The sequence below is a fragment of the Lipotes vexillifer genome, unplaced genomic scaffold (assembly GCF_000442215.2).
Source record: "Lipotes vexillifer unplaced genomic scaffold, Lipotes_vexillifer_v1.1 scaffold182, whole genome shotgun sequence".
Lineage (NCBI taxonomy): Eukaryota > Metazoa > Chordata > Mammalia > Artiodactyla > Lipotidae > Lipotes > Lipotes vexillifer.
The window spans coordinates 1,102,491-1,125,733 of record NW_006798798.1 but is presented as its reverse complement, the minus strand read 5'-3'; the positions used below and the strand labels follow the sequence as shown (position 1 = coordinate 1,125,733).

Genomic DNA, 23,243 nt, shown 5'->3' with positions numbered 1-23,243 from the left:
ATTTGAGCAAGCAGAAGAAAAAAATCAGTGAACTTGAAGATTACAGACATTTGACATTATCAAGCCTAAGGAACAGAAAGAAAAAGAATGAAGAAAAGTGAACTGAGCCTAAGGGATTTATGGGACATATCAAGTGGATTAATATATGCATTAAGGGAGTTGCAAAAGGAGAAGAGACAGAAGGTGGCAAAGAGATTATCTAAAAAAATAATGGCCGAACAACTCTTGAATTTGCCCAGACACGAATCTATTGATACAAATCCAAAAAGCTCAACTAATTCCAGGCAGAATAAACCCAATTAGACCTACACCAAGACACATAATTAAACTTTTGAAAGACAAAGAGAATCTTCAAAGCACCAAGAAAAAAAACTCATCACATATAAGGGATTCTCAATGAGAATATCAGCAGAGATCTCAACAGAAACCTTGGAAGTCAGAACTCCAGTGGGCTAAAATACTTAAAGTACTGAGAGATTAAAAACTGTCCTTCAGACATGAAGGATAAATTAAGACATTTCCAGGTAAACAGAAGTTAAAGGAGTTCCTTATCATTACACCTGCCCTACAAGAAAAACTAAAGGGAATTCTTTAGGTTGAAATGAAAGGCCACTAGACAATAACTAGAATCCATATGAACATGTAAAGATCTCTGGTAAGGTAAACGTGGGCAAAAATTTAAAATAGTATTACTGTCATGGTTTGTAACTCCACTTTTTATTTGCTACAGGATGTAAAAGAGAAATGCATAAAAAATCATTACAAATCTATGTTAATCGGTATACAATATAAAGATATAATCTGTGACATCAATAATATAAAGGGGGGAACAGAGCTATAAAAAATAGCTTTTTTTCTAAGTGATTGAAGTTAAGCTGGAATCAGTTCAAAATACACTGCTATAACCTTAGGATGTTGTAAGTAATCTCCATGGTAACCACAATCAAAATACCTATAAACTATCAATAATGAGGAGGGAATCAAAACACTTCACTACAAAAAAAATCAACTAAACGCAAAAGAAGGCAGAATGAAGGAAATGAGGTACAAAAGCTATAAGACATACCAAAATATAATAAAATGGCAATGCCCTATAAATAGTTACTATAAATGTAAATGTATTAAAGTAGGAAGGCACAGATTAGGAGAATGGATGGGGGGGGAAAAAAAAAAAAACAAGATCCAACTATATGCTGTCAAAAAGAGATTCACTTTACTTCTCAGGACACACATAGGTTGAAAGCAAAAGGATGGAAAAGATATTCCATGCAAAGAGTAACAAGAAAGAACTGGAGTGGCTACACTAATATGAGACAAAGTAAGTCAAAAAGGTTACAACAGACAAGGGGTATTTTATATTGATAAAAGGTTCAATCTATCAAGAATACAATTATATACTGAGAAATAAACCTCACCAAGGAGGTAAAAGCCTTGTATGCTGAGAACATTAATAAAGGAAGCTGAAGATGGTTCCAAAGAAATGAAAAGATAACCCCAAAGAAATGGAAAGATAACCCATGCTCTTGGATTGGAAGAATTAATATTGTTAAAATGGCCATGCTACCCAAAGCAAGATTTAATGCAATCCCCATCAAACTACCCATGATGCTTTTCACAGAACTAGAACAAATAATCCTAAATTTTATATGGAATCATAAAAGATGCAGAATTGCCAAAGCAATCCTGAGGAAAAAGAACAAAGCAGGAGGCATAACCCTTCCAGAATTCAAACAATACTGCAAAGCTGGGCTTCCCTGGTGCCACAGTGGTTGAGAGTCCACCTGCCGATGCAGGGGACACAGGTTCATGCCCTGGTCTGGGAAGATCCCACATGCCATGGAGTGGCTGGGCCCGTGAGCCATGGCCGCTGAGCCTGCACGTCCAAAGCCTGTGCTCTGCAACGGGAGAGGCCACAACAGTGAGAGGCCCGCGTACTGCAAAAAAAAAAACAAAAACAAAAACAAAACAAAAATACTGCAAAGCTACAATAGTCAAAACAGCGTGGTACTGGCACAAAAAAAGACATATGGTTCAATGGACAAAATAGCCGAGAAATAAACCCACAGACGTATGGTCAATCTTCGACAAAAGAGTCAAGAATATACAGTGGGGAAAAGACAGTCTCTTCAGCAAGTGGTGCTGGGAAAGTTACACAGCTGCATGCAAATCAATAAAGTTAGAACACACTCTCACACCATACACAAAACTAGACTCAAAATGGCTTAAAGACTTAAATACAAAACATGACACCATAAAACTCCTAGAAGAGAACATAGGCAAACATTCCCTGACATAAATCGTAACAATGTTTTCTTAGGTCAGTCTCCCAAGGCAACAGAAATAAAAGCAAAAATAAACAAATGGGACCTAATCTTAGAAGCTTTTGCACAGCAAAGGAAACCATAAACAAAACAAAAAGACAACCTACGGACTGGGAGAAAACATTTGTAAATGATGCGACTGACAAGAGCTTAATTTCCAAAATATATAACCAGCTCATATGACTCAATAACAAAAAAACAAACAACCCAATCAAAAAATGGGCTGAAGACCTAAGTAGACATTTCTCCAAAGAAGAGATACTGATAGCCAATAGGCACGTGAAAAGATGCTCATCATCGCTAATTATTAGAGAAATGCAAATCAAAACGACAATGATGTACCACCTCACACCGGTCAGAATGGCAAACATCAAAAAGTCTACAAACAACAACACTGAAGGGGGTGTGGAGAAAAAGGAACACTCCCACACTGTTGGAGGGAATGTAAATTGGTGCAGCCACTATGGAAAAAACAGTATGGAGGTTCCTCAAAAAACTAAAAATAGAGTTGCTATATGATCCAGCAATCCCACTCCTGGACATATATATTCAGACAAAACTAAAATTCGAAAAGATACATGCACCTCTATATTCATAGCATCACTATTTACAATAGCCAAGACGTGGAAACAACCTAAATGTCCATTGACAGATGAATGGATAAAGATGTGGTATATACATACAATGGAATATTACTCAGCCATAAAAAAGAATGAAATAATGCCATTTGTAGCAACACAGATGGACCAAGAGATTATCATACTAAGCGAAGTAAGTCAGAGAGAGAACAACAAATACCATATGATATCACTTACATGTGGAATCTAAAATACGACATACATGAACATAGGTACAAAACAGAATCACAGATACAGAGAACAAAGTTGTGGTTGTCAAGGGGGAGGGGAGTTGGGGAGGGAAGGATTGGGAATTTGGGATTGCAGATGCAAACTACTGAGTTGGCCAAAAAGTTCATTCGGGTTTTCCCGTAAGATGTTACAGAAAAACTCAAACGAACTTTTTGGCCAACCCAATATTATACACAGGATGGATAAACAACAAGGTCCTACTGTATAGCACAGGGACCTATATTCAATATCCTGTGATAAACCATAATGGAAAAGAATATGAAAAAGAATATATATGTATAACTGAATCACACTGCTGTACAATAAAAATTAAGGCAACACTGTAGATCATCTATACTTTAATGAAATTTTAAAATAAAGAATAAAATTATAAAAATACACACACCTAACAACAGAGCCTCAAATATATGAAGCAAAAATTGACACAATTCAAGCAGTTCTGCAGTAAGAATTGGAGATGTCAATACCCCACGTACAATAAAGGACAGAAGAACCAGAAAGGAGAACGATTAAGGAAAGAGGACTTTGACAGCACTATAGAACAACTAGACCTAACAGATACACACAGAACATTCCACCCAACAGGAGCAGAATACGTATTCTTCTAAGGGAAACATGGAACATTGTCCAAGAAAGAGCATGTGATAGGTCAAAAAACAAGTCTTTAAAAATTTTCACAAGATTGAAACCACACAAAGTATTTTTTCCAATCAAAATGGAATGAAATCAGAAACCAACAACAGAAGGCAAACTGAAAAATTCACAAACACATGGAAATTTAACAAAACACTGAATTAAGTAATGGGTCAAAGTAGAAATCACAAAGCAAATTAGAAAATACCTTGAGACCAACAAAAATGAAAACACAATACACTAAAATTTATAGGACACAGAGAAAGCAATGCTGAGAGAGATTTATACCTGTAAACAACTACATTTAAAAAAAGATCTCAAATCATAACCTAACTGTATGCTTTAAGAAACTTGAAAAAGAATAATAAACTATATCCAAAGCAAGCAGAAGGAAGGAATAACGAAGATTAGAGTAGAAATAAACAAAATAGAGAATGGAAAAACAACAGAGAAAAATCAAAAATAAAAGCTGGTTCTTTGAGAAGATGAACAAAACTGACAAGTCTTTACCTAGACTGACTAAGAAAAAGAGAGACTCAAGTCACTAAAACCAGAAATAAAAGTAGAGATGCCTTAATAATCACATACAGAACCTGAAATGAAATATGCAGTAAACCTGCAGGAGGAAGAATAAAAAGCAGAATCTTAAATAAAAAGCTAAATTTAAAAAAACAAAAAGAAAAGTGAGACAATACTACTTATTTTACAGAAACAGGATTATAAAGGAATACTGTGAACAGCTGAATGCCAACAAACTGAATAACCTAGATAGACAAATTCCTAGAAACATATGGACTACTAAAACTGAAATGAGAAGAAACAGAAAATCTGAGTAGACCTAGAACAAGTAAGGAGATTGAATCAATAATCAAAAACCTCCCAACAATGAAAAGCCCAGAACAGAGACTTCCCCGGTGGTCCAGTGGTTAAGACTCCACACTCCCAATGCAGGGGGCCTGGGTTCAATCCCTGGTCGGGGAACTAAGATCCCACATACCGCAACTAAGCCCACATGCCGCAACTACTGAGCCCCCATGCTCTAGAGCCTGCACAATGCAACTAGAGAAGCCCACATGCCACAATGAAGAGCCCACAACGAAGACCCAACACAGCCAAAAAAAAAAAAAAAGCCCAGAACAGATGGCTTCACAGATGAATTCTACCAAACAAAGAAGAATTAACACCAATTCTTAAACTCTTTCAAAACAGTGAAAAGGAAGGAATACTTTCTATGAGGCCAGCCAGACGAAGACACTAAAAGAAAACAACAGGTATTTCTCAACAGCAAAGAAAATTTATGGTCACATAAAAACCTGTACAAAAAGGTTTATAGCAACTCTGTTTGTAAATGCCAAAACACTGGAAGCAAACTCAAATGTCCTTCAATAGATAAATAGAAAACCTGTGGTACATGCATGTAATGGAACACTACTCAGCAATAAAAAGGAATGAACCTTTTCATACACAGAACAACCTAGATGAGGCATTACGGTGAGTGAAAGAAGTCTCAGAAGGTTACCTAGTGCATGTTTCCACTTATATGACATTCTAGAAAAGGTGATAGATCAGTGGTTGTCAGGTCTTTAGGGGTAGAGGTAGGGTGTGACCACAAAAGGGAAACATTGAGAGAGTTTTTGGTGTGGTCCCATGTCCTAACTAAGGTATATCCTGTATCCTATTCTGTTTCCTGATTGTGGTGCCGGTGAAACAAATCTTTACAAGTGTTGTAACTCATAGAACTGTATACCAAATAAAAAGTCAACTTTGCTCTGATAATTTTAAAAAATAAAAAACTTTAAAATGCTGGTCATATTCATGTTAAATGGCAAAATGCCAGATGTTAGCAAAAGGGTAGGACACTGAGCTTGCCATCTTCCTCTTACAAATGATCTTCCTCTGAGTCACAGCCTCTGAATCCTTTTATTGTTGTGTTAAATCCATTTTGCCCTGTATTTTGATTACTTTTTAAACATGCAGTGACCTCCCTTCAACCTTCCCCAATTACTCTGTTGACACTGAGGTAGGTATGTTTAACCTGCTTTATTTCTTCTGCCTTAAGAAAAATAAAGTATCTTTTCTTAATAAATGTTAAGTACAATAATATGCCTGAACAATTTCTTCAATTATAAAATTATTATAAAACTGTGTGACAACAACTTTTTAGAATTCATTTACCAAAATAGATTCTCAAACATAATTTATTATTTATGTATTCTGAAAATTATTTTAGATAAATATTGACCCCAAAAGTCATTGTTTTGGTCATTTCCTAAAACTGTATTTAACACTGGAAAGTGATTTACCAAAAAATATTTTGCTATTCTAGAGTTCTGTTCTATTCTATTAGAAGTATTCTTCCATTAATATAAGTCAAATTGATTCTAAAGATTTCTTTGCTGAAATATCCATATGAAAATCAAAGTGAACAAACTTCAAAAGACTATGAACTGATTTCATATCGGCAGAGTTACCCCAGTAGATAAAGAAAGCCTTCACCATTAAGAAAGGCCTTTAAAGAATTATGCCCATTCTCTTTGCTCTAATATACATGACTTACTTTAATGTAGTAATGCCAAAAGAATTATCTTCGCCAGAAATTATACACAAGCCAAACAATAAGATTCTGATTAGTGGCACAAAAGATCAAAATATATATCAATTATAAACTTATAGGAGTTGATTTGCAATTAGAGTCTCCAAATATAGATTCCAGAATTTTCACTGAGTAAATGAGTTCTCCAACTAGTACCCACTCATGTATAAGTGAAATAATTTCAGCTTTAGAAAACTCAGCTGCTTTCTATCTACATGACCTCATTTATACAGAAGGAGCCTCAAAAATTTATTTTCAGACGCATATTTAACTAGAAGGCTAAAAATCAGGTAGGGGTGATATTATACTATGAGTTTAAGTATGCTATTACAGAAATAAGAACATAGATTAGATATTAAATAAACCTAATTTTAAAATGCAACTAAGCTAGCACCCAAGCCAACCCATCCAACTACACAACATGTGTGTATGGATATGTATAAATCAATAAACAATATCACAGATAAAGAAAACTAGAACCACCTCAATAAAATGAGGCAGAAACCTCAAATCACCTAAGTTTAAGGGTGACATTTTAGGTAGCATCCCACCTGGCCTTTTCTTCTGTAAAATGGAAATGTGACCTCTTCCAAACCAAAACGCATGGTTAAGAACTGTTTCTACTTTTGCAAATAGGTATTTATCTTAGTTCAATAAGAAGAAGGAGAAGGAAGTAAATTCCTTCTCTGTGCTAAAGTATTAAAAAGCGGAAGTAAGTCTACGAAAAGCATCTAAAACAAACTAATTATAAAATATCAAATGACCCCAATTCTTATACCTATCCAACTTCTACCTACAAAACCATATGTGATAACTTTTACACCTGGTAATTTCTGAAAACATACTAATGTGGGTGACATTTCCAAGCAGATGTTCCATTCTCCAGACCACATTCTCAAACGCTGGATCTGCTCAAACTACCTCCAATTCGAAAGTATCACAAATAGCCTGGATATTTGTTATATTTATCTAATAAATCAATGGAAGGTACTTTTAATAGCAAACAGTCCATCAGCGTGGCACTCTGTGAACCAATACACATCCAGCAAAGAAACATCATTTATAATTGGTACATACGTTCTTTCCGGTGCTCAACTAAGCCCACAGCCTGCTTTGCTGAACATTTTGCAAACCAATTGTCCCCAAGTAAAACAGTGACTTCATTAGTATGGACAAGTTTTCCTGGCATGAAGGCAAAGGGGCCAAATGGTACCTATTGTTTAAAAAAAAAGGGGAGGGGGGGCAAAAAAATTAAAAACAGTAAGAACTACATTTTATAAAGCAGCATTAAAAGCTCTGTGTGAAGGTCCTTTTTATCTCTACACTAGGAAAAATAAAATGTCAATTTCATGGAAATTTAACATATTAAAATTTCACTAGGAAAACCTACAGAAAATTGTTTTAGGTTAATAAATCAACATTAAAACAAGAAAAGAGCATATTTACATATAGCTTTCAGAGAAATCAGTGTTGCTTCCGAATGTTTATATTTTTTGCTCATTCATAAATCTAAATGAAAGCAAACTAGAAATAAAACGTTAATAAAGAATAACTTTGATTTTTAAAAACTGAAAATTATTTCTGAGAAAACAGTCTCTTTTTTGAGTGAAACAGGAATTAACAAATACACAGCTTTAAAGGGTTTACAAAATTTACGAAATATTCGAGCTGGTATAATAAAGAACAATACATTTTCAAATATTTGGGCTAATTTAATTAACACAGTCTTCATGAAAAAGAATATGCAATGAAAGAATCTAATTCAGGGCTCACGAATAGACTGCTATGTCGATATGAAACATCATGCAAAACAAAAATCAGCAGCACCTTTTTATATAAAATCAATGTTCTAGGGTTTAATTCTGTGAACTACACAACATTATGGTCTATTCCTGCTCTGGCTAACAGGAAATGACTACATGCCATATTTCTGTTGTAATTAGTTTTCTAACATAGTAAATTTGCATACCAAATATGTCAAATTTTAAGCTAACATTTATGCCATCATAACGTGATAATTTAATATAAATCTGAAAAAAGGCAAAGTACATACCAACTATTACTACAATTAGTGTATTATTATAAAGTAAAGCAAAAACAAACCTCCCTTGCTATGGTAGTCTGATTGAGGCCATCAGGGAGGCAATTTGTGAATCAATACACATAAAGCAAAGAAACATCTTTTTACTCTACACAGTTAATATCTTTACAAGAAACAACATATTACTTTAAAAGAAACACACCAAACATACCATGATATTATAAGACAACTTATCAGGCAAGGTACTGAGTCTTTCTTCAAGGGCATTATAGTCATTATCTACTTTCTTCCTGTTGACAAAAAAATACCAAATACTAAATTAATACACAAATTAACAATTCCTCAAGTAGGCTATGTATAATAAGACAAGCTAATCAAACACCTAATTTTAGCAATTTAAAGTATTTTTTAATTCTAAAATCGTGTTTTTACAAAATTTAGCAACAGCATTATTCCACCATACATTTATCAAAGAATTAAGACTCTCAGGGACATTAGCTTTTAGATGTAGGACACACACATCTTGAGAATTAGTGTTTCCTAAGGTAGAGGATCATCTGAGTTAAATAAAATTTGGAAATTAAGTGAGACAGTGAGTTTGGAGGGACACGGGCTCAAGATGAAGGAAGAAGAGTTGGTAAAAGATTTTGAGTGAATAAACACTGGTTTTGGAATAGAAATCATGAACACAAAATATGATCAGATGCTTCAGTTCTCCTCGGAAAACTTTAGGTTGAAAAATGTGGCAGAGTCATCAACCCTTCAGTTATTCATACTAATGTTATTAAGGTGAGAGACAATCAATCAGGGGCTAAAAGAAATTAGGTAGAGGTAATATAAAAAGCATTTCGATTGGGCCTTGGTGTCTGTTCCATGTTTTATCTAAACAGAGCTACCCAAATAAAGTAATTTCAAACCACTAAAGGATGTAATTCTGTAGGAGCAGAAATGGTCATATGTTTCCACAATGTGAACCCTACTCAGTTCTCACACCTGCTGGAACTGAATAGCCCTACAATGAGATACCTCTTATCAAACCTCTGGATATGAGGTTTCCTAAGGGTTGCCTGCTAGGCTGCAGGCTGCAAGCAAAACCAGAGCACTGAAATTTTTTAAAGCAGTCGGGTGGTGGTCTCAATTTTTAAAAATAACAAAAACAAAAAACTCATCATTTCAGCAAGTAATTTAAAAGAACATGTAGATATTGTTGAATTAAAATTAGAATAAATTGCAGCATAATCACTCTCCAGATAATAAAAATGGCTGCTTTATAAAAACCATGGAATTGGTTTCAGTTTATTCTTTAGCTTCCCTAAAGCAACAGTAACATAATAAAAATCATCCCATTTAGTCTTAAAAATATCAAGGAATTTCACATATATATTGTCATTCATCCTAAAATATTCCTGCAGTAAATGTCACTTATCAACATTTTCCTCTTACAAAGAGAAAACAGAAGGAAAATGGAAAAAACCACACGTTTAAGAGAATTTAGATCTACTCTATCAAGAAGAGGTAAGCAATAAGCAATGACCTTAACATGGTCTTCTGACCTGTATTCTTTCAAGCAAGGCTTTTCATTTTCTAATGTTCTAGTGCTTTTTAAAAAATTTCTTCTCGAATCCTTTTTATAAATAAACATAAAATGTCTTTATTTGTTTAAGGCAAAAATGATCCTTCTGGATACATTTTTATATGAATAAAATGTTAGGAAACTTCATGAACAGGGCTATATACCAGAAAGAACATGGCTTTGAAGTCAGAGGGTCAATCCCAGATTCACCACTTAACATAAACAAATTAACCCTAGTCTTAGTATCTTCAATGGTAAAATTGGAATAATGCCGAACTATCGCACAGATTCAAAGAGGACTAAATATAAACGGTGTAACACCCTGCCCAGCAGAACACCTACATTGAGCATCCAATGACCCTTTTTCCATGAAGTATCAAAAAAACACCAATTCTAAAATTTTAAAGAAAGACTATATTACCCACTAAAATAATTCTACTTTGTCAAATTCATTCAATTTGATACAAAATAGCACAACTTACTGCTAAAAGTATAGCTAAATGTAACAATTCAGGAAGCTTTTGGAAACAGGATTGGTGCAAGTAATAAATGGGATACTGTCCATAAAGATCTGATGTGACACAATACCTGCATACAGTGAACTCAATATTAAATCTACAAACACTAGCAGTTTTAGATAAGTAATTTTGCAAATGCTTAGATGTCTAAATGTTCCTACAATTGTTAAACAGCTAGTATTCAAGTTAGCATTCAATATATACTATTCTGGTAAATACACCTGAAAAGGGGGGGACTTTTAACAAAACATCTCTTTTATATATTAAAAGAACAGTAGGTTCAATCAAGGTGCTACAAGAGATCAATATCATTATTCCAAAGTACGTATATTCAGTTTTAAACTTATCAATAATTCTCTCTAGAACAAAAATGTGGACATATTGGAGAACAGTTTAAGACTGGAGTTGCTATTTCTAAATTTTGAATTGTTTTCTAAAAATACAAAAAGAAAGGAGAAGATAATTTAAAAAGCAGCTCATGCAGAAATCCTTTTTGAAGGGAGGCAAGTAGGAGTCGAGCAGTGTCTCTGGGAGAAATTATGGCTTGAGGAACTCTCTCCCTGAAATTCCCACTAGGGGAAATATCCAGCATCAAGTGCCTGGTCAAACAGTTATCTCCAAATAGTCCCTCTCATACTTATGGCTTAAATAATCCCATTAAAGATCACAAAGCCTATAAAACAGAAAACACAAAAATGATTCTAAGAACTAATGTGTTATGGATGGTTGTACCTATCTTTATTTGTACCAAAATTGAATAGACTTTTTTCTATTTTACCACTGAGAAATATATAACTAAATTTTTGGAGACTGTAAAATATGTAGTCAAAGAAGGGACTGCTTAAAATAATTTTTTTTCAGATAGAAAATAAAACCCAGATATAGTTAGGATAAACCTCTCAAGCCTACTTATTTATTCTATATAGACCTCTTTGTTTGGCTTCACCATATCTGATCCTTACAGATTAGGTTCAGCCTTCAATTCTTAATTTAAAAGAATTATCCAATAAATAAGATTTAATTTGCATCAGACATCCTCATGCAACGTTCCTTATAGAAAATAAGAACTAAAGCACTGCTATAAGGCATATAAGAAACTTTTATAATCTTCTTTTGAGTCTTGCTAATCATGTGCTATAATATAATAAAAGCTTCCTGAGAAGCATCTATTGTTATTAAAAAGCAGCAGCAAAAAAAAGGACATAACTACAAACTAGCCTTAACCTTAAGGATGAAGACAAGGACAGATCTCATGAGAGATACCTTATTTTCATAAGGTTATAAAAAGTATGAGAGGGCTTCCCTGGTTGAGAGTCTGCCTGCCGATGCAGGGGACACGGGTTCGTGCCCCGGTCGGGGAAGATCCCACATGCAGCGGAGCGGCTGGGCCTGTGAGCCATGGCGGCTGAGCCTGCGCGTCCGGAGCCTGTGCTCCACAACGGGAGACGCCACAACAGTGAGAGGCCCGCGTACCGCAAAAAAAAAAAAAAAAAAAAAAGTATGAGAGACAGTAAGTTAAATGATGTGTATGCTCAAGTACTTATAGGTGAAGTATGCAGATGTCCACAATTTACTGTGAAATGCATCATAAAAAAAATGGATTAAGGGTTGAGGTATGGATAGATAAGTGATCAAGGTTCATCTATTTAATTCTTTCAATTTTTCTGTATGTTTGAAGATTTTCATAATAGAATATCTAAAAGGAGATGGGAGAAATATGAGAGGAACTCCTTATTTTTAATCCGCTTCTTAAATGCACCAGATAAAAGAAAATCTTTGTAAAGCAAAAGCAAAAGTTCTACATCCCTTTGTTGAGACAAGTGATTAAAGACTCCAATTTCCAGCTTTCAATAATAAAAAAGGAAAATAAAACAAATCACTGAAATAAAATTTTGTTAATTTTCACTTTAATGTATGAAGTTGGAATAGGCAGAAAATAGACATTAAGCCCATTTTTAAAAAATCTTCTCTATCATTCTCTTTACCTAATATCCTAAACAAAAAAGCAGAAAACACGAAGAGATGCTTAAAGGGAAAAATGGGAAAGGGCTTTACATTAGTGTTAATATTTGGGCTGATCTGGGGCAGAGTTAATGCTTTTAAGTTTTTAATTTAAGAAATTATAAAACCCAAAGATTTTGGAATATATATGAATAAATATACAATCTTCTTTAAAAATGATTTTTAGTCCATCATACCCACTCTAGAATGTCCCATTAAGCATCCAAGAAACCTTTGTTTCACTTCAATTCACCATTTATTGAGTGCCTGCTCTGCAACCAAGCCTTATGCCATATGCTGCAGGGATCATCACTCAAATATAGCATGTCTTTTTTTTTTTTGCAATGCTTTTCTGTTACTGATCCACTGGCTTGACGGATGCCTCGGTTTTTACCTCAAATATTAAGAAAATAGAGGAATACTGAATTCGGGCATTGTGAAGAGAGAAATCTTCTCGTTTCTAAAGAAAGGAATTACTGATTTTTTTAAAGTATCCTCTTAAACAGCATAAATTATCAAGGTTATAGTAAGCAATAAAAACATTCTTGAAAGACGGATCTACATTGTTGTGCCTTCTGCAATCTGATGGGAAGGGGAACACTTTTAACAATTTAAATGTATCTGTATTAAATCAATAGCATTTTAAAAAAATGGTCATGGCAAAATAAAATACTACCAAGATAAATGATAGTATTCAAAATTCAGGCAATATGGTCGCATATTCCTTTTTCTCAACTCATACCTAGGAAACATATCAGAAGATGCTGATGAAATAATCCATGTTCTTTATATTTTATAAGTCTATCAGAAAACTTTACACAGCAAAGGTGGGAGACAGGAATTTGTGCCCTCCACCAACAACCATGCACATGTAACTTCACACTTGTCAGTTATCATTAGTACCTGCTTATTCATCAGTATTCTTTTGCTGAGGATAGAATGAGATGTGAATTCAACGTAAGAAAGTTTAAAAGTTATATAAAAACACATTACTCTAAGTGTGAAAGAAATGCCCTCTAAGTGCCTAAGTCTTAGCTTTAGGTGATGAGTTTATAGGCAATTTTTATTTTCTTTATTTTCCAAATTTTCTACAACTAATACATTATTTCTGTAACACATCAGGAGAGACTTTTAAGAAAAGATGACGTTAGATGTGATAATTTATAATTGACTTAAGCTTTGAATGTTTGTGCCAGTTTCTACTTAAATCTAAACATAATTTATAAGTTTTATCATTTCAATTTCTTGTTTTCTATACTTTAGAAAAAAAGGAAACTTTTGTTTGTTGTTCATAACCCTTTATGGTCACTGATACCTATAAAAAACTGATAAAAACTCTATATCTTTTCCTGAGAAAAAGGCCCTATATTTTGCATAAATTTCAATAGAAGTCCACTTATAGATCCCTTGAGGTTACTGTTTCTTTCAAGAGGTCTTACATGAGGAAAAAAATAGCAATCCTGGCTTTGAACGCACCAAATACATAAAATCCTCAAAATTATCTATGACTTGCTTGATTTAAATAAAAAGAAAAATGGGAAAACTATCACCAATTTGGTCATGAGTTCAAAATAGTAAAAAAGTTAAACTGTAAACATGCCTAATTTTTTTACAGCTTACATTTTCCTTAGTCATACACTGATAGCCACACCTCCTTTTGTCTTTAGTACATCAGAATTTAGACTTTTGTATCTCAAAACAAGAGCATGAACTCTAGATTATCACTGAATGATACACCTCTCAGTCAAGCATTGTTGTTGCAATATTTACCCTTCATCCTCAGTGCTCTGTGCTTGAAAGTTTTATTGCATGCTGCTCTCATTTTATAAAATAAATAAAAATGAACGAAAACCGAAAAAAATCAGAGTGCAAAGAAATTTAGTTTTCAAAACTAATACGGTTAAGACAAAGATGAAAAATCATGAGGTATCCAAATCACATTGAGGTGTAGCCTCAATCAGATATATCGAAATACTCACTGGACTTAAGCTGACTGTGAGAAACTGTGAACCAAAATATACAGACACTGGAAATACATTCAAAGACTATGTTCTAAATGATGAGATGTCATTAGGGATTTTTTTTTTATATATATAATAGCTTAAACTCTTTGGGGGAAAAAAATTCCCCTATAACATATAATTTGCCTTTTATTTTCAGAAATGCTTTAAGTATTAAACTAGTGTGGTTTTTCCAAAAACATGATACAAAGGTTTTATTCTAGGAGGGGACTCCTAGAAGTTAACAAATTCTAATTACAGTTTAAAAATAATTAACTCTTTTAAAAAAGAAAAGAAAAAAACCCTAAGCATTTACAATTTGACCACAGTGACACAAACAAGAATTAAGAAGCTGAAGGGAATAAAACAAAATGTCTTAAAAAGCGAGAGGGAGAGAATTAGCTTCTCTTCAGAATTATGAGTAAGTTTATCTTTATTCTTTTATTTCTACCTTTCAGTAAATACGTATTCATTTTATATTCAGAATAAAAAATTTTAAACTTAATATTTTGTTTCTTAAAAAATCATTCTTAAAACATTCAACTTGAATCTTTTTTTTCATCTTAATTTGCTCTGAAACATCATACACAAAAATTTCAAAACTTACTTAACATCCCAACCCATGTACTAAAACATGACACCAGAAAAAAAAACCTGAAGAATGACAGAGAAGGGGGTTTTTATATATGATTCCTGCCTCTTGCCCTTGCCCCTAAAGACATTTTCATAAATAACAACAGAAATCCCAACAACAAAAGTATGTAAAATCTTCAGAAAATTGGAAGATTTTATGACACATAAAAATAAAAGGCCAGAGGACCTGTACAAAACAGTGACTGAAAACCTTGTGGTCAGTATAATGAAGACTCTGAAAAATATGGTTGCCAAACTTACCTAATACTGAGGAGTGAACTCATCATCATGAATAAATGTTTTTAAAGTATTAAAGGTATGCAGATCGATATTTCATATAGTATGCATAAAAAATAAATTTTATATAAGCATATGAAGGCAAGTCAAGAAAACACTGTTTCAGGTAATTCATGAGAAACACACTACAAAACCACAGCATTGTTCTAAAATAGTTCAGTGCTTTTGTGGGGCAAGGTATCCCTCAAAAACATCAGACGTAGATATAGATATTCACCCATTTGTACTGACTAACTACAAAGAGGAACTGAAAGAAAGAAAAGGGGGGGTGGGGGGAGAGAGAGAGAGAAAGAAAGATTGAGAGAAAGAGAAAGAAAGAAAGAAAAAGAAAAAAGAAAGAAGGAAGGAAAGAGAAAGAGAGAACGAAAGAAAGAAAGAAAGAAGGAAAGAAAGAAAAAGAAAGAAAGAAAGGAAGGAAGAAAAAGAAAGAAAGAAAGAAAAAAATCATCAAATCTTCACCTGTGATTTTTAACTATTTAGGCATGCTCTCTTGGTTATTTCTCACTATGTACTTTGACTATAACCTATGCTAGAAACTAATTACTTTTTTTAAATACTATTTTTTCCCAGTTTCCTTTGAAAAATAAAAAATGTCATCTGCTTTACAATCCCCTCTCAAAATTCACATGCTTCAGAATTTTTACATCCAAATTTAAAGCTATTCTTTCTAAAAATTAAACATCTGAGCAATATAAAATAGCTTTTTCTATATTTTCATTTAAGTTTGCTTCAGGTAATTTCATAGATATCTTTACTACTTAAAACTCTCAAGATAATTTGCAGGAAACAAGACTTTTTTTTTTACACAATTCATATGCATATAATTTATGATTACAAACAGTGTCTAACATACAGATGATTTGTATGTGCCAGGCATCAGATACCATATTCCATTTAATTCTCACAAATCAACACAAGTGATGAGACTGCTTTTTTCTGTGGGGTATGTTCAACAGAAGTCATCTATAGTGCATTAAAAATGACCATAAATTTTTTGTCACTCCTCCCACCAACATGTGGAGTCTATTTCCCCACCTTTTGAATTTGGTCTAGTTTTATGAGTTCCTCTGACCAACAGAATGTGGCCTTGCAGCTTCCATTCTTGCTGCCCTTAAAGGCATCATGTAAAGTAAGCAAGATAAAAGAGCACATGGAGAGTGAGGCCCAGCTAACAGCCAAGCACTAGCCACCAGACTTGTGGGCGAGGCCATTTTGGGCAACCCAGTTACCAAAAGGCTGCAACCACACGAGTGAGCCCAAACAAGATCAGAAGAAAACAACAGAGGTAAGTTCAGTCCAATATGCACAACCAAAGAACCATATATAGGTAAATGGTTGCTGTTTTAAGCCAGTACATTTTGGAGTAATTTTATTAAAGAACAATAAATAATGGATACAACAGCTTAGCAAGGATGTATTTTGAGTTGTATAAGTCATACTCTCAGTCATGTGGCGAATATTTATTTTAAAAAAATAAGTACCAAAAAATATTTGGTAACTCTAAAAATCAGACATTTGACACACAATGAAGTTCATGGGAACATAAAGAATAGGAGTTAATTAATGACTGAAAACAATCTCCAAAGTAGAGTATTAAATGTACAGTGTACAGTGTGATTTCATTTTTATCAAAGAGTGGGAGCATAATATATATAAATATGTGAATGAATACACATACATATACGTACATACATACACACACACATACATACACACAACCCTTGTGCAAATAATTTCTGAAAAGATTTGCAGGGAACTGGTAAAGAGCAGTCATTTACCAAGAAGAGAAGTGAGAACTGGAAGACAAGGGTAAGAGGGAAACTACATACCATTTACATCCTTTTGTACTGCTTAAAGTTTGAACTATATAAATATACTGCCCAATTTCAAATATTTAATTTAAAATTTAAACAGCTAATATGCAATCTTCTATGTCTTTAGGATATATACTGACATATTTCCAGATGAAATGAAATGCTTCAGAGTAATGTCAAAATGGAGGTGGGGGTAGAGGGTAGGATAGGCTATTTTAAAAGGAAACAAACAGTTCAGATGCAATCATGAGTTGATAATCATTGAATCTGAGTGATGGGTACATGTGGGTTCAGTACAGAACTCTGTCACCCTTTGTTTGAAATTCTTCATAATAAAAGTTATTTAAAAACATTAATATAAAGCTTTAACAATACCACTCAGGAAGCCATCTCTCCATCATGATATAAGAAGATAATGGTGTGAATACAAAATATTCAGGAATATTTACAAAGCTTTGAGGTTTTTCCTTCTTTCTTCATCTGACAATTAGTTAAACTTTTCAAAAAAGATTTCAGAGTTACTATTGATATTTATTGAGTGCCAGTGTGGATGTTCTATAGACATTGCCTAACACTTTACCTTCAAGTTAAGTAGTTATCATCATCACTTTACAAGAAGAAAACTAAAAATCTCAGTCATTCACCCAAGGTGACAAAGTTAGTAAATGATAGGATTCAAATGTAGGTCTGTGGCTCCAAATCCCATGTTCTTTAGAGAAGAATTTAAAAGATTAAAAATTACAAATAATCTACAAACAGAATAATCAGCCCCTAGTGGATCAAACACTAGGAAGTATATCCACATTTTAACGAGAAAATAGTGTGTGGATTTTATAAGGCCTTATTTCCTGAGTTAAGTAAAAAGGATATAAGGAAAAAAAGCTGTACCTAAAAATTTTCTTAAATCTTCATTAAATTGAAAGCCACCATTAGCTCTAAAAGTGATGCACAAATTCTCAACTATTAGGCTCAAACATTTCCTTTTTATCTGTTACTAATTAAACAAATACTATAAATGTCTTTAGATCACCAAAGTTCTGGGATTTGAATTAATTTTCTGGAAGAGATTTCTGGGGTCAGACTCCATTGCCCCAGATCATTTTTACTCCTACATTTCTACAAATATTTTTACTTTGTGGCCTACATTCTTAAGAAAAATTTTAAGGTAAAATATTCATACTCATCCCTTAAAGCATCCTTTAAAATTGCACAAATGAGCATAAACATCACTAGCATAAGACTACATTTTTTAAAAAAACATGTTATTTTGCTCATTATACTGGTATATACTCATAAAGAAGGGTAACTTAGGTACATGAATTGTATCTTAGACTATGCTAATGCCAAAGGTTAGAGTGAAAAGCAACATGCTTTTAAAAGCAATGCATGAGACACCCTTAAAAATAGCTCCAGTCTCTGTTCTTGCTTCCTATCTCTAACCAAATAGCACAAAATTATTGTGATTTCCCTGTTTAGTGCCCAACTATGAATTTCTCCGTGGCAGGGTCTTTCAGTTCCAAACAGCAGCATAATACTGGCATATGGCAGAAACTCAATCGTTGTTTGTGGAATTAAGATAATAAAAACATCACAAAATTCCACAATGCTCCCTAATAGCAATTTCCTGGCTTTCAGAGGAATTGGAGACACTTGGTTTCAGTTTTTTAATATAATAAATTCGTGAATTCACTGGCCATTTGGATTCTAGCAATATCAGACCCTCATTAAAAACAAACATAAAAGTCTGCTTCCTGAGCCATATTGAAAATGATTCAGAGGAAAAAGCAAATTCTAAGTGGAAAAAATTATTTTAATTGTTTAATGTATAGATAAGGTACTATATTACTTTAAGATATGTGAAGGTAAATATGCTAAGCTGCTTTAGTTTGGAGAGCTATGGAAAACTGGAAATTGAGACTGAGTCATGTGAACCTGCCCTGAAATAAATGTTGCATTTCTGTCTGTCAAGCTCATCAGATTTGGGTACTGCTATAGTACTTAGAAAAACGTTATACAAAAAATAAGCAAATATTTGGTCTTTACTTACTCAAACATTTATTAAGTGCCTATAATGTGCCAAACACAATAGGAGGTGCTGTGGATAAAAGGATGAAAACATGTCCCTTAGCCTTAAAGAATTCTCAGTCTGGTAGGGAAACAATCTTAAACCAGAAGCAAGTTGTTAGTCACACGTTTGTGTAAATTAGTATCTATTCTGAGTAATCAACCTTTTACTAATTTCGTGAATTCCTTACCAAAACCAATAAAGTCCACATTAATAAAACTTCCCTTGGGAATTATTTGTAAAATGGATCACTTTGGCCAAATTAGCAGGGGGAAAACGGTTAATTCCTTGACCAAGGACTCACATTTCAAGTTTTAACCTCGACTGAATGTAAAATGAAAAGCGAATGGTCCATTATGGAAATACTGACAGACTTAAACCACCAGTGGATGCAACTACAACTCTGCATTTATTGAAAATTAATGAAGTCCCTGAATTTTTATTTATAAAGTGGATATTATTTAGTTTTAGATTATTTCTGCAAGCCAAAAGTCAGAATTTAATAAAATGATGTGTACAGATTGCACCGATTTTCACTCTTATCCACTGCCTGCAGCCTATGTGCATTTAAACCAAAAAACATTTGATATACACTAACTATAAATTATTTCCTTGGAGATCTCTCAGGCATGAAGAAAAAGCCTCTTAAAATAAATTTAAAATATTATATGCTTGATGGTGTATAACCAAAGGTTTAATCTCACCGCTAAAGGGGCAGTTACCATGATTTTGCAATAACCCTGCAGACAATAATCAAGACAGCTCTTGTTGTTCTCTCACTAAAATCTTCGTAAACACAGCACGGAAATATTGTAATTTGATATCTGTAAGATCAACAGCTATACCTCATGACAACTCGTAAGATTTTATTCACCATTAAATTGAGCATTTTCCTCACAAGACACAGGAAAGTGTGTTATTTACCAAGCATTGTCCTATTAACTATAGATTAGCACATTAAAATAGATATGCTTGCTTTCTCTCTGCACTCTAGAAAAGTGTGGTCTCTAAATCAAGTTCTGAGATGCAGGCACTTAATTAGATTTTTCAAACTTTGGGAAAATGTATCTGTGCATATTTCCATCATTATTTTAAAACAACTGATTCAAATTATTATTCTACTACATATATAAAAGATAGCCCCCAAATAGAGCTATAATTGGGTTCAAAAATTCCTCTGTCTCCACTTCATAATGATAGTAACACTATTCTAACTTTAAAAAAAAAAAAAAAAAAGACAAGAAAAAAAAGGAAAAAAGAAAGCAATTAGAATAAACACAAATGGTGACACAACTTCAGGAAATCAGGGAACGTGTAATTCAGTAAATGATGAAAGACAATATAAATTTATATCAGAAGGATTCAAAATGGAGATTACTAGAAGAATTCAATTATGGGACACAAAAAATGTGTATGCTTTACTTAAATACAAATAGATGACCTCATTAGTATTTCAGAAATGTAATAAAACCATCTTTCACTCACCAATGCTGGATTTTCTCTTGGCAGTTAGTGACCACCTGTCATGAAAACAGATAACTACTCATGAAAAAACAGGGCTATGCACAAAGCTACAAAATCATTCTATCAGAAAACTACAACAGTGGCTTTACAGATTTAAAAGCACCTCAATATACATTTTTATTTGTCAAATGCACAGAGATGTGAATGTTAGTTTTTAAGCAGCACACTTTATCATACCCCACTAACGCAGGCTGATAACTGCAGAACAAATTACAGCTTTCCGATTCATACTTTGGTATAAAACCCGCTTCATAACTATTAGGTGACATATGATATAAGATAACTAGTATTTTGTACAATCTGCAGGCCTGTTTTCAATGTTACATATTTTGTAGAATACACAAATGTTATAAATAACAAGAAACCAATGTAACATCCACATTTCATCAGTTAAAAAAAAGACAGTAGTGAAAGTACTTTATTTTGTCAGTATATCTCCAAATGTTTTCACCTGTAATTTTTATTCTGATGCACTGAAAATGAGTACAGTGATATTTTTCTACTACATTTCAAGAAGAAATACTTGGGATAAAGAGATGCTCTGAACAGCCAATTTGTCCTCCCAGTGAATTATGATAAAATTTTAAGCACTTCATACCCAGCTTAAGCTACGCTTGTAATACTTAAACAATGAAATTATACATAAAAGCTATTTGTTTTCCTTGGAGATATTTCAAAAGATTCTTAAAATGCTCAGAAAACAAATTAATACTAACCAGTAAGGAAAAAAAGAACACGTGAATGGCAATTTAAAAAGAAAAAAACAGCACTGTTTTCAAAGATTACTAATCATGTTTTTAAACTGCCCATTAATAAAAATTTTTAAACAGTAATCTCAAATACTGTAGCACCATTTTAGAGACAGAGAAACTAAGGGATAAAAACCAATATGCTTAATATAATGTCACATGAAAGACACAGCAGTAACATGGTTTGAAACACTGCTCTTGTTCACTGTTCTAAATACCAATATTGTATCTTATATAAGCTCCATGTTTCACCCAAAAATCACAAGTCTTTTTTTTTTTGGCCTGTCACTAAATTCCTCTATTTTATAACATTTAATTCCTGAAGTAAATGTCTTCCTTTAGGACATTTTAAACAAATACTACGGCAGCAATTCTGTACCAAAATGCATGCTGTAATCAGATACCCAACCATACTACACATTAACTCAGCATAAAAAGTCGGTTTTAGAATAAAGATCTCTCAGTAAGTATCAATCACACAGCAACACTTAATAACAGTGATAATGTACAATAGAGTACTGACTTTACATCTGGAAGAGCCAGACTAAAACTACATCAATCCATTTCACTGTTTCTGATTCAGCAGTAATTATAAAATAGACAAACAGAATTAAATGTAAATTGAAAAGAAAAAAAATCTTCATGAAATCCTTTTTATAAAGTTTCTATTTAACAACGCTATTAAAAGATGAGACCCAAAAACAGTCAGGATGCTTTCCAATCCCAATGCATGTGTTTCCAAGCATGAAGTGAGCCAAAAGCACAAAAAGAAAAGCCCTGCAAACCATAAGAGCAGAATGTTCATTAACCTCTACATGATAATCCTTTCGTAGCTGCATATTAACTAGTTACATATTCATAATCATTTACATTATTTAAAGGACCTTCGATGAAATTTTCTATGCAATATCCATTAGTGATAATGTTAAAGGTTATAGAAGATAAGTCTACTTAATGTTTCCAGGAAGCCTTTTTAATTAGTAAATATGTAAATTTGGCACATATGCTTTTTATGTTTAAAAAACAAGTTCCTGGTAGAATGACATGTATTCTTGCTATCACCCTTCACTATTTAACTCTCCATTTTGCTGTAGCTATCTTTCCCCCATCCCTTTTCTTTCCTAAAATAAGTGTCCCCAAGATATTCATGGATAAAAAACCAAAAATCCATTTCATAATTTACAAGAGAAATTTTCACCACCAAAATACTGCCTTCATTAAAGTCTTTATTAGTTTCATCCAGGGTTTGGAACAAGAGTCTTCAGTTAGACATTATCCAAATGTAGGCTAGATATTTTGAGAACCCAAGAAATAAAGGAAAACATGAAAGAGGCAGGTATGAATACATACAGTAGCCTTCTGATGGTATGTCTACAGTTAAATCTTTGTTTACATGATTTATAGTCCACCTAATTCCAACAAACATTTGAAACCAAGCAGCTGTATTTGTATTCTGAGATATCTTTCTAGTTTTCTTTTTTATAGCAAATTATTCAAAAAGAAAAAAATTAGTAAAGTTTTACAGCTTAGCTGCCAAGGAAATTTGTGGAAAGGAGAAAATCTTTTGATTCAAAGTTGAACTTATCTGGGTTTTAAAATCTTTTTTTTCTGT

At 33.2% G+C, this 23,243-nt stretch overlaps 1 protein-coding gene across 1 annotated transcript in view; it reads right to left on the bottom strand.

The window, feature by feature from the left end:
* The window catches only part of URI1 (URI1 prefoldin like chaperone), a 66,198-nt gene that overhangs the window by 19,746 nt on the left and 23,209 nt on the right, over positions 1–23,243 (bottom strand). The window contains exons 2-4 of the mRNA XM_007470930.1: positions 20,844–20,878; positions 8,669–8,747; positions 7,494–7,629 (exon numbers count right to left, since the gene is read on the bottom strand). Of these exons, the coding sequence (XP_007470992.1) occupies positions 7,494–7,629; positions 8,669–8,747; positions 20,844–20,878 (250 nt within the window). The remainder of the gene's footprint in view (positions 1–7,493; positions 7,630–8,668; positions 8,748–20,843; positions 20,879–23,243) is intronic.